Source organism: Atheta coriaria, unplaced genomic scaffold (assembly GCF_025399875.1).
Source record: "Atheta coriaria isolate IRGN ID8LTWV9N9 unplaced genomic scaffold, Caltech_Dcor_3.1 hic_scaffold_8_pilon, whole genome shotgun sequence".
NCBI classification, from domain to species: domain Eukaryota; kingdom Metazoa; phylum Arthropoda; class Insecta; order Coleoptera; family Staphylinidae; genus Dalotia; species Dalotia coriaria.
This window is the reverse complement of record NW_027045450.1, coordinates 8223791-8235898: the sequence shown is the minus strand read 5'-3', so window position 1 is coordinate 8235898 and position 12108 is coordinate 8223791. Positions and strand designations below refer to the sequence as shown.

At 35.3% G+C, this 12108-nt stretch overlaps 1 protein-coding gene and 2 long non-coding RNA genes across 7 annotated transcripts; 1 reads left to right on the top strand and 2 right to left on the bottom strand.

Annotated features, from left to right (window-relative positions):
• The first annotated feature begins 27 nt into the window (after positions 1-27).
• LOC135797219 (uncharacterized) lies at positions 28-976 on the top strand. Of its 2 annotated transcripts, none has more exons than XR_010549498.1 (6): positions 28-211; positions 303-354; positions 469-523; positions 634-685; positions 773-849; positions 940-976. It is a non-coding gene; the product is annotated as an uncharacterized lncRNA (long non-coding RNA). The 2 variants fall into 2 exon arrangements; XR_010549497.1 differs by having other exon boundaries at positions 30-211; positions 469-519.
• A 2224-nt stretch (positions 977-3200) lies between these two features.
• On the bottom strand, positions 3201-8718 carry LOC135797526 (uncharacterized). Its single transcript, XR_010549570.1, has 3 exons — positions 8284-8718; positions 8131-8174; positions 3201-3228 (listed from the first exon to the last, which is right to left on the bottom strand). It is a non-coding gene; the product is annotated as an uncharacterized lncRNA (long non-coding RNA).
• An 840-nt stretch (positions 8719-9558) lies between these two features.
• On the bottom strand, positions 9559-11960 carry LOC135797589 (uncharacterized). 4 transcript variants are annotated; one of them, XM_065310033.1, is made up of 2 exons: positions 11818-11960; positions 9559-11634 (listed from the first exon to the last, which is right to left on the bottom strand). In XM_065310033.1, exon 2 carries the CDS (start codon positions 10646-10648, stop codon positions 9635-9637), a length of 1014 nt encoding a protein of 337 aa, XP_065166105.1. In that variant the 5' UTR covers positions 10649-11634; positions 11818-11960; the 3' UTR covers positions 9559-9634. The 4 variants fall into 4 exon arrangements, with proteins under 4 accessions (XP_065166105.1, XP_065166104.1, XP_065166107.1 ...); XM_065310032.1 differs by having other exon boundaries at positions 9559-11656; positions 11818-11944; XM_065310035.1 differs by having other exon boundaries at positions 11822-11918.
• Between the last annotated feature and the right edge of the window lie 148 nt (positions 11961-12108).

Below are 12108 nucleotides of genomic sequence, written 5' to 3'. Positions count from 1 at the left end.
TTGTCCCACCTTTTACACAAGATATCTAATTCTATTTTTGTGTTTACCAAGTGGGGTTTTGCTTGTACAACGTTGGAAGACCTAACCTCAGTTCGATTATTATTGGTTGAGGTATGAAAGCGTTATTGGGACTGCAACCAAGATATAAAGAAGATCGGGAATGAATCAATGATGCGGTGTGGTACAAGAAATTGTCTTCAAAAAATTAACTGTAAGTACTACCTGATTAATCAAACCTAATGTCCCATCAAATTAATTCAAATATCTTTGTGTTTCCAAGGACTAATTTAGACTTGTTTTAGGGATTTTGCACCTGAGTCTGACATCGTAGAAGGACCATTCTTGCATCAGATTGTGGGTATTAAATTTCTTTATCATTTTCCTAATTAAATTTCTTTATTATCTCACAAATTGACTCACAAATTTGCATTTATATGAAGTAGATTGACAAATTTTTATTTGTTTTAGGGATTTGTACCTGAGTCTGACATCGTAGAAGGACCATTCTTGCATCAGATTGTGGGTATTTAATTTCTTTATAATTTTCCTAAATAAATTTTGTGATTATCTCACAAATTGACCCACAAATTTGCATTTTTATGAAGTAGAATGACTAATTTTTGTTTGTTTTAGGAATTTTGCACCTGAGTCTGACATGGTAGAAGGATCATTCTTGCATCAGATTGTAAGTATTAAATTTCTTTATCATTTTCCTAAATAAATTTTGTTATTATCTCGCAAATTGACCCCCAAAATTGCATTTTTATGTTAGGAGGACTACTTTTTGCTGCTTTTATGGATTTTGCACCTGAGTCTGACATTGTAGAAAGACAATTCTTCCGTCAGATTGTAAGTATTAAATTTTTTTATCATTTACCTAATTAAATTTTGTTATTATCTCGCAAATTGACCCTCAAAATTGCATTTTTGTGTTCGAAGGACTAATTTTTGCTGTTTTTATGGATTTTGCACCCGAAAGGACACAGTAGAAATCCATCCATTCTTCCGTCAAATAATATATTAAATTTTTTTTATCATTTACCCAACAACTTTGGTTATTATCTCAAATTGACCGGGCCAGACATTTTTGTGTTCGAAGAACTAATTTTTGCTGGTTTTTAGGGACTTCACACCTGAGCTCGACAATTGAAGGACCATTCTTGCATCAGATTTCAATAAGTACTAATTTCCTTTTTATCATTTTCCTAAATAATTGTGATAATCTCACGTAAATTGACCCCTTATAATTGCATTTTATGTTCAAGAACCAATTTTTGTTGGTTTTAGGGATTTTGCACTGAGTCTGACATCGCACGAGGACCATTCTTGCATCAGATTGTAGGTACCACTTTTATCATTTTCCTCTAAATAACTTTTAGATAATCTCACAAATTGACCCCTAAAATTGCATTTTATGTTCGAGGGACCAATTTTGTTATGGTTTTAGGATTTTACACCTGGAGTCTGACACATCGTAGTAGTTTAATCCATTCTTTATGCTTGTGTGTTTTCTTTAATAAAGATTATTTTTTAAGTATTTCTAATTATAATTATTTCTGCTATTTCTACCTGATCACATATATACTAACGATCCCCATTTTGCAATTACTTACCATTTATTTCAGTGCATGCTAGTTATCTATCAATTAGAAACTACAACAGCCAAAAGTTTGAGTCAACCCCGTCGCCACCAGAGGGCAGCACATTGTAATTTAATACTCCGCCATACTAGTTACCCCCAAAATCCTTATCAGTTTTCAACTTCTGCGATCCTAATACCCTAATCTTTATTTTGTCGACCTGGGAGGCAAATGACACAAAAATTTGGACTCCGAAACAGTCGAAACTCAGGTTTGCATTCGGATCGCAGAAAGGGTGTGAGGAGGTAAGTAAATAAAAAGAGGCGGTAACACAATGGCGGGTAAAATGAATGTTTAAAAATCTTTATTCAGCAAAATTGGTTTTCGAATTCTGAAGGAGCCTGGCAACCAAGAGGGCTAGAAAATTAAGAACTACATAATCTGGGATCCTTTGAAAATTTCCTACAAAGTGGCATAGCATCATTATTGAAAAATCTCCAAAATGGCACACAAAAATTTTTAAAGAAAGATTTTATTAAAAAAAATGGCAAAAGATTTCTCTCTTTTTATGATGAAAATTAAAAGTTAGAATTTTAAACAAATTGAAATAATATATATAGTACTTATGGGAGAGCCTATGTCCACTTTCTGCGTTCCTACAGACTGATGAGCAGCAAATATTTCTAGCAATTTTCTGACACAAATTTTGTCGAGAAATCCATTGAAATTGGCCTTCACAAAATTCTTTTGAATATTAGATCGCAGAAAAGTAGGTTGAATCTATATTGAATAAGTATGTAGTTAATACTTCTCGTGGATAGATGACATCTAGTAATACCGTTTTTAAATTAATATTGATACAATATAAAAATTGATTTTGGAACTATTTCCCATATCTAGCAGCAGTGGCATTTCCATTAAAGTTTAAGGGATTTATGGATTACCTTAAAGGAGTAATGATGTGAAAGCTATGTTGCCGTTTGGAACAAATGTTCACAAAAATTTATAAAGTTAAATATATAAAACAACAATTTTATTCAAACATGTAGAATCACAAACTCAATTTCTCAGTATATATTGTTACTTTTAACAACAATAGAAGCATGAAAACAGGATAATAATATGCAATTAGATAATGCTCTTTTCATATACCTTTTAACAAAATACATAAAATGATATCAATATCAGCTTCAAAATGTTGTAAATTCACCGTATTTGAATCATCATCAACACCAATCCAATCTTCAATTTCTGGACACTATAAACCAGAATGAATAACAGAATAGTAAAAATAAAATGCTATAAATTGCCAAAATATAACATACATTCTTGGTGGCTTTATCTGTGCTAACATCCATCTTCAGAATCAGAACATCATCGTCAATACGCACTCCACCAGTACGACGGAACCTCCACTTGCTCCCATAAACTTGGGCATCTCAGGAATAGACAACAAGCTCATCCAACTGGAAAAATATTTATGTAAATGAAATATACATAAATTAAATTAATTATTCTTACAGGATCCATAAGGCATTTAGGCACCATGCGAACAGGTAGCGCGGTAAAGCGTAATTCCCATTCAAGGCGTAACTGTAAGCAATTTAGTGCAAGTATGGCGGCTGTCCCACGACATTGCGTTCGCCGGCTAAAACAAAAACACAAAATTAGCCGACCAACAAACACAAAAGCATTTTTATAGGTTTCCCCGGAGGGATAAACCCACAAATTATACATACATGAAAATTAAAAAGAATTTAAATAATAGTAGAATCTGATAACTCGAACCTTGTTAAGTCGTAACCTCAGTAACCTCGAAAAGATATGCTATTCCCTTCCGCTGAACCCCCGAACGACGCACTAACTCGAATTTTTTAGACTCAGTAACTCGAACAATAAGTTATTTCCCTGTGAGGCATTACTCGTACATTTTAATAATACTCAGTAACCGAAAATACCCTCAGTAAGTCGAAGTTCATAAAATTTATGATTTCTTTACTGAGATTCCCGGAGCTCAAAAACTCGATTCCCGGAGCTTAAAACTCGTGGCAATAAAATAAAAGGAATGTACCAGCTCGTGGGGCCCCTATCTATTGTTTTGTTTTGCACACGTGCAAGGAATGAAATTAGACCCACCAATAAACTTTCTAAATTTCTAAGAAACACAGATGTTATGTTTCTTCATGGTCACTTTTGGTTACTTGGCTCAATACATACATTATTTGGCTGTTAACAAGCAAACCAAATGAGTATAATACAGCAATTGATGTAAGACTACGAACTTACATTGAAAGATGTAATGTATATCGAGTATCATATATTCGCGCCCACCGAGATAGCATTGATAACACCTGTAAATGGCTTGAATCAAAACGAAGATAACAGATTTTTTATCAATTATTTAAAATATACAGTAAGTTCATTCATTATAATTATGTACTTGACTATTTCGTTACCTAATATAATTTATCATCGTAATAAATGTTCTATGAAATTGTGCCTTTTATGTCGAAATTCTGATGAGTTAACTCTTCATATCTCGAAGAGTCGAAAACTTGCTATATCTCGGAAATTTTTGCTTCCTGACATTCGAGTTACTGCATTCCCACCGGCCTATAATTTGCGAAAGAACGGTTATCCTACGACAAGGCGTTCGCCCATAAAACACTAAAACCAAAAAATTCACGACCAAAACACAAAGGGCATTTTTGTAGGTTTCTGATAAACCTACAAATTATACATGTAAATTATAAAGTTGAATTTAAATATCTATAATTTGGGTGAAAGAACGGTTATCCTATGACAAGCAGCGTTCGCCCGCTAAACACTAAAAACCAAAAATTCCCGACGACCAAAACACACAAAAGGGCATTTTGTAGGTTTCCTGGGATACACCCACAAATTATACATGAAATTTCAAAAAAGAACTTAAATATCTATAATTTGGTGAAAAGAACGGTTATCCTACGACAAGTATGTCGCCCGCTAAATACTAAAACCAAAAAATTCTATCGACCAAAAACACAAAGGGCATTTGGGTTTCCTTGATAAACCCACAAATTATACATGTAAATTATAAAGAATTTAAATATCTAATTTGGTGAAAGAACGGTTATCCTATGACAAGGCGTTCGCCCGCTAAACAATTAAAAACCAAAAAAAATTGACGACCAAAAAATCACACAAAAAGGCATTTTTGTAGGTTTCCTCTGGATACACCCACAAATTATACAAGAAAATTAAAAAGAATTTAAATATCTATAATTTGGTGAAAGAACGGCGAGTCCTAATGACAAGGCGTCTGCCAAATACTAAAACCAAAAATCGATCATCAAAAAAACAATAAAAGGGCATTTTGTAGGTTTCCTGGATAAACCCACAAATTATACACATGTAAATTATAAAGAATTTAAATATCTATAATTTGGTGAAAGAACGGTTATCTACGACAAGCGTTCGCCCAAGCAAACACTAAAAACCAAAATTGACGACCAAAACACAAAAGGGCATTTGTAGGTTTCAAAACCAAACAAATTATACATGAAAATTAAAAAGAATTTAAATATCTATAATTTGCGAAAGAACGGTTGGTCCTACGACAAGGCGTTCGCCCGCTAAACACTGGGAAAAACCAAAAAAATTCGACGACCAAAAACACAAAGGGCATTTTGTAGGTTTCCTGGGATGTAAACCCACAAATTATACACATGTAAATTATAAAGAATTTAAATATCTATAATTTGCGAAAGAACGTTATCCTACGACAAGGCGTTCGCCCGCTAAAACACTAAAAACCAAAAAAAATTCGACGACCAAAAACACAAAGGGCATTTTTGTAGGTTTCCCTGGGGATAACCTGGCACAAATTATACATGAAAATTAAAAAGAATTTAAATATCTATAATTTGGTGAAAAAGCGGTTGTCCCACCACATGACATTCGCCCGCTAAACACTAAAAACCAAAAAATTCGACGACCAAAAAACACAAAAAGGGCATTTTTGTAGGTTTCCCGGGGGATAAACCCACAAAGTATACATGAAAATTAAAAAGAATTTAAATATTCATAATTTGCGAAAAGCGAAGTCCCACCACATGACATTCGCCCGCTAAACCCTAAAACCAAAAAATTCGACCTAATCAAAAAATAAAAGGGCATTTTTAGCGTTTCCCGGGGATAAACCCACAAAGTATACATGAAATTAAAAGAATTTAAATATCTATATAATTTGGTGAAAGAACGGTTGTCCTGCGATGTAACGCGTTCGCCCGCTAAACAATTAAAATCCAAAATTCGACGACCAAAAACACAAAAGTAAGTATTTTTGTGGCTCTGGATACACCCACAAATTATACATGAAAATTAAAAAGAATTTAAATATCTATAATTTGGTGAAAGAACTGTTATCCTACGACAAGGCGCGTTCGCCCGCTAAAACACCAAAACCAAAAATTCGACGACCAAAAAAACACACAAACGGGCATTTTGTAGGTTTCCTGATAAACCCACAAATTATACATGTAAATTATAAAGAATTTAAATATCTATAATTTGGTGAAAGAACGGTTATCCATGACAAAGGCGTTCGCCCGCTAAAGACTAAAAACCAAAAAAAATCGACGACCAAAAACACAGGCATTTTTGTAGGTTTCCTGGGGATACACCCACAACTATACATGAAAATTAAAAAGAATTTAAATATCTGCAATTTGGTGAAAGAACGGTTATCCTACGACAACAAGGCGTTCGCCCGCTAAACACTAAAAACCAAAAAATTCGACGACCAAAACACACAAAAGGGCATTTTGTAGGTTTCCTGGGGATAAACCCACAAATTATACACATAAATTATAAAAGAATTTAAATATCTTATAATTATGAAAGAACGGTTATCCTACGACAAGGCGTTCGCCCACAACACCAAAACCAAAAAAATTCGACGACCAAAACACAAAAGGGCATTTTGTAGGTTTCCCGGGGATAAACCCACAAATTATGCCATGAAAAATTAAAAAGAATTTAACATCTATAATTTGGTGAAAAGCGGTTGTCCCACCACACATGACATTCGCCCGCTAAAACACTAAAAATCCACAAAATTCGACGACCAAAAAACACAGCATTTTTAGGTTTCCCTGATAAACCTACAAATTATACATATTAAGCAAATTATAAAGAATTTAAATATCTTATAATTTGCGAAAAGCGGTTGTCCCACCACATGACATCGCCCGCCAAACCCTAAAACCAAAAAAAATTCGGACGACCAAAAACACAAAGTGGCATTTTTGTGGTTTCCCGGGGATAAACCCACAAAGTACATGAAAAATTAAAAAAGAATTTAAATATCTATAATTTGGTGAAAGAACGGTTGTCCTGCGACATAACGCGTTCGCCCGCTAAAACACCAAAAATCCAACAAAATTCGACGACCAAAAACACAAAGGGCATTTTGTAGGTTTCCTGGGGATAAACCCACAAATTACACACATGTAAATTAAAAAGAATTGAAATGTCTATAATTTGGTGAAAGAACGGTTATCCTACGACAAGGCGTCGCCCGCCAAACACTAAAACCAAAAAATTCGACGACCAAAAACACAAAAGGGTATTTTAAGGTTTCCCGAGGATAAAACCCACAAATTACATGTAAACAAAAAGAATTGAAATGTCTATAATTTGCGAAAGAAGGGATATCCAAACGTGGCGTTCGCCCGCTAAACACTAAAAACCACAAAATTCGACGACCAAAAAACACAAAAAGGGCATTTCTGTAGGTTTCCCGAGGGATAAACCCACAAATTTTACGGAATTTTCTCGGAATAAAATTGAATTCTGGGTGATACAGAATTAAATTCCGCATCTGGAAAAATTATTCCAAACTTATTGTAGCACCGCGTTCGCGTATTGTACTAAAAAAAACTACAATTCCTAGCGCGCGCAACGTAAAATTGCGACGCACATATATCCGTTGGTTATAATCCGATATTGGTTAATACAGTAAACCGGCCACCGTATTAATTTTATATTTTATACAATATCTTTGTTTCCAAATCACTTGCATTTGCATTTGCATAACAATTCGCCGCGTTATCAATACGTTTGTCGGACTTGGCCCGAACAGATATTGTATAAAATATAAAATTAACCAATTGGCCGGTTTAGCCTTTAGCTGATTAGCCTGGCTAATTTCGGTTAACCGGCTAAGCCGAGTAGTCAGCCAGCTAATTAGCCTGGTTAACTTCCTTAACCGGCTTGGCCGGCTAATTTGTACAGCCCTACTTTCAATATAACTCGCGTTACGGAGCTTTCTCGAAATTAAATTTAAAACAGGGTGATACAGAATTAAATTCAGAATATTATTTTTAGATTTGGAAAGTCTGCATTTGATAAGAGTTTAAAATAATTTAATCACGTTCGATAAAAGGCCAGAAACGTGACTAAAAGAGCAATTTTTCTTTTTTTGCCTTTTCTTAATTGCGATTATTTCCTAATTGTGTCCGGCCGTGCCGGTCGTCTAATTTGAAATATAATTGAATTATAAACTTACCAGTGTACAGCTTATCGGACTGCCAGGCACACCGAGTGCTGTAACTAAACGAAAACAAATTAAAACAACAATATTTCATACAATTGAATTATGTTATAATTAACAATCAACACAAAATAAACAATCTGTGTTGTTTAGTTAAATAATACTTACACGAGCATGATGGATATTTCTTAATGATGAGGATCGACATGGTGCCGATATACATATTTACGATTAACTTAGTAACTGACATCAAACACAACGCCGAGTGAAGAATGTTATCAAATCCACTATCACGTGACTTGTAATACCTACATAACAAACGCGATCAAAAACCGGCATGTCCGAACATTAAACAAATTACTATAATCGCAAAGTACAAATAAACATTCGATTGATCTTCGAGTATAACACGAATAAACGATATAAGTCTCTCAAAACACAACTGGATTAACTAGCGACCGACACGAAACTGGCTGCAATCCACCGATTGTGCATGCCGAAACTGCGTAAACAACGACGGGACAGTACCTATATGATAAGAAAGTAAGAGGTGCGCAAAGACGACGCGTCGACGGCACGCGACATCGTGCGCGAATTTGCACATTACCTGTGATCTAAACTAAACTAGACTTCGCTGCATGCAGCAAGTTGATGCGGCGCTAGAAGACAGCGCGCGATAAAAATGCGATACATGCGATAAAAAAGTTGTTTACACCGAATCGCAGATAACAGCATTGTATACAAAATTATTCTCGTGCCCACGTTTGTCGATAAATGTAAAAATAAACCGTATAACTCGATTTTATGATTTTTAGTGCATTCTAGTGCCATCTATGAATGCGACAGATACAAGTCCCACCATTTACACTGTAATAATCAAGAATTAATCTTTCCACGTGTTGCCACTTTTGTATGCAGTTCATATTGTATATTATCATGTAGAACGTCTCTTAAACTAACATGGCCTTTAGAAACTCACAAAATGTGTATTAGTTCACAAGATACAGGCTGTTGTCTAAGCGAACTTTTTGAAATGTGAAAATAATGTCGATTTGTAAACCATTTTCAGGACACTTGTAGAAGGTTGAAGGGGTCTGGAAGATACGTAAGTTATTAAAGAACTCTTAAGTATCATATGAGCAAGATGTTGTGATTTACTCCATTGGTGCAAGATATATGGTGTGTTTTTCTCGTAACATTAACATAAACGTTAACGCTACCCTCGTACGGTGCCCTGAATGGGAGTCACTTCTACCGCTACCCTCGTACGGTGCTCTGAATGGGAGTCACTTCTACCGCTACGCTTTGTGAGCGTTATCCACATCAAATTTTCAATAAGTTGAAAAAGTAGCAATTTTTAAAGGACAAACTTGGTAGATAAAAACGAAATTTTGGGCTTTATTAGCGTAAAAAGCCAGGTATAGTATAAAAGGTCTCTGGAGCTCAAATCAAAGATTTATTAATTAACCTAGTATTAAAAAATTCAAAAACAAACAATATATCAATAACATTTCAAAGATTAGTTTTCGAGGTCAGCAAAAATGCCATTAACATCCGCAATAAATTGCTCATTGGTATAGTTCGGATTGTTGGTCAAATCATAAGAACTCTCAATTTTCGGTTCAACGAGTACATCCCCATTATTTTCCGCATAATTATTTAAAAAACTCATAAAATCCTCATTTTTGATATCCTCCACTTTAATATCAGGAAATCCACCAGACCACCCACTCAAAAACGGATCATTTGCAATATTATCTTTAAAATCTTCTTCTTCCATCGGTAATTCATCTAAATTCGACTCATCTGCCTCTTCTTTCTTCACCGGTTCAGGTTCAACCACAGGTTCAGGTTCTGGTATCAACCTAGTAAAAGGATTACTATTCAAAATCAATTTAAGTTCATCAACAAAGGCCATAAACCCAATAGTGTCACATTCCTCAGCAGACTGTTCTGATTCCTGTTCTTTTGATGTGGAAGCAGAAGCCCTTTGAAGATCATTGCGAATATCTTCAAGTTTACTCAGATTATTCAGATTATACGACAATGGTCGCTTCCTATCATCACTACGCCTCTTACTCCTACGATTCTCCTTATCCTTATCCTTATCTTTATTACCCAAAGAATTCTTTTCATCCTCTAGTCTGGTAAAAGCATCATGAGCGTTTTTATACATGGAAATGGAGTATTCCAGAACCTGCTTCAATTTCTCTTCGTAAACATCAAAATCAGTGTTGGGATTAGCCAAGCATGGATTGAATGCATTCGCCAACGACTCCATATCTTCCTCGGTAGCTGTCACAGCTTTTGTTGTAGCAGAATACTCATCACTAAAAGTGTTATCATTGACAAGACCCAGACACTTTTCTTGTATCTCCTTCAAATCATCCAGGACAGAATCCTGCGTAATATTAATACGTGCCATATTATCCTGAAGAGTATTAAAACTGGCATTGATCTCCATCTCTTTGGTATGCAGGTTACCCATTTGCTCAGTGAGCATATCCCCATAATATGCAGGGAAGATCATCATATCAGTCTCTGTACCAATGGTTTTTCACGTTTGTTTACTTTAGTCTTTTCTGTGGTACTTTCAAGCATAATCTTCAAATGTCCCAATTTGGCTATGATGTGCAAATCGGCTGATTGTGGTTTCTCACAATTACGCCATTGGACGTCCCGATTGAAACCATTGGAGACTATGCGTGCTATTTCTTTATAATTTGTGCGATCCACAGAAAGATCATTGTTATGATACTGGGCGATCCATTGTGGAGCAGCAAATTGAACCTCCAATACAAAAGGGATCCAGTTGTTATCGTAGAAGATTTGCATCAGGAATCGAATAAAATCAGTGAAAATCTCCATGCGGATCTCCACGGCCATGGCACGAGTGTTAAACTGAAGCAGATAAATTGCCTTGGATGGCGGATTGAAATACGCAAAGAAATGCTTTGGGATTTCAAATTGGATTTGTTTATGCGCTGCGGTCAAACCACTAAAAGTGACGAAATAAGGAGGTGGTGAACGTAGATTGGAGCTTGGAGTGGTTGTAGTCGGTGGTAGGGCTGGGATAGTTGCAGGTGCTTGACGAGGTGCTACAATGTAGGTTCCTGCAGTTCCTGGGGTCATGTTATTATTGCGTGCATTTCTAGCAGCTTGTTGAATTGGTGGGCCTGTAGCTCCCGGGATAGTAAGCACAATTGGTGCCGGTGTTGTAGTATTGACATTTGTCATATTTTGATTTCGGGAATTACGTCTTCCTGGCGTGGATTGGGTTGATCCCATAAACACATTGGAAGTTGAAGGATTCCATTGGGTTGTAGTCGTAGATGGTGTAGGATTGCCAGTGCTAAAGTCCATCATGTCGACCGATTGGATTATTGAGTCATTGCCGACTAAAATCACATCCAAATTTGGCATGGAGGCATCCATGGATTGGGAAAAACCAGCAGCTGCTTGATTCTGTTGGTTCATCTTGAAAGTCAAAGTGGATGTAGGTAAATGTCAAAATTCTGTCTGCAAAAATGATAAAAATAACCTATAAGGAATTAAAATTATAAATTAAATAATATTTAATCGTATTATTGATGTTTTACACTAACCGGAAGATATTGTAGATTAATTGATTGAATTTATTGATTGATTGATTGATAATGGATTGTTTTGAGTGAAAATTCTAAGAAAATTATTAGTACGTACTCACGGTGCACTGATTTCAGAGAGAATGATCGAGATTCAGCAAACAATCAACCACAATGTCTCGGTATATTGTTGAGTAACCATGGTTACTGCTCTGAAACAATTGATACCAGTTACTGTTACAGGTAAGATATGTTATGAATAGAGGTCTGAACTTTGTACTCTGTAATCAAACTTCTAACATTCACCGATAGATGTGCTTAGATGTCAAAAATGAAAGAAAAAAACATCAAAAACGTTCTTATGCAATAAAAAATCACAAATTACTCAAAAACTATAACTTATACAATA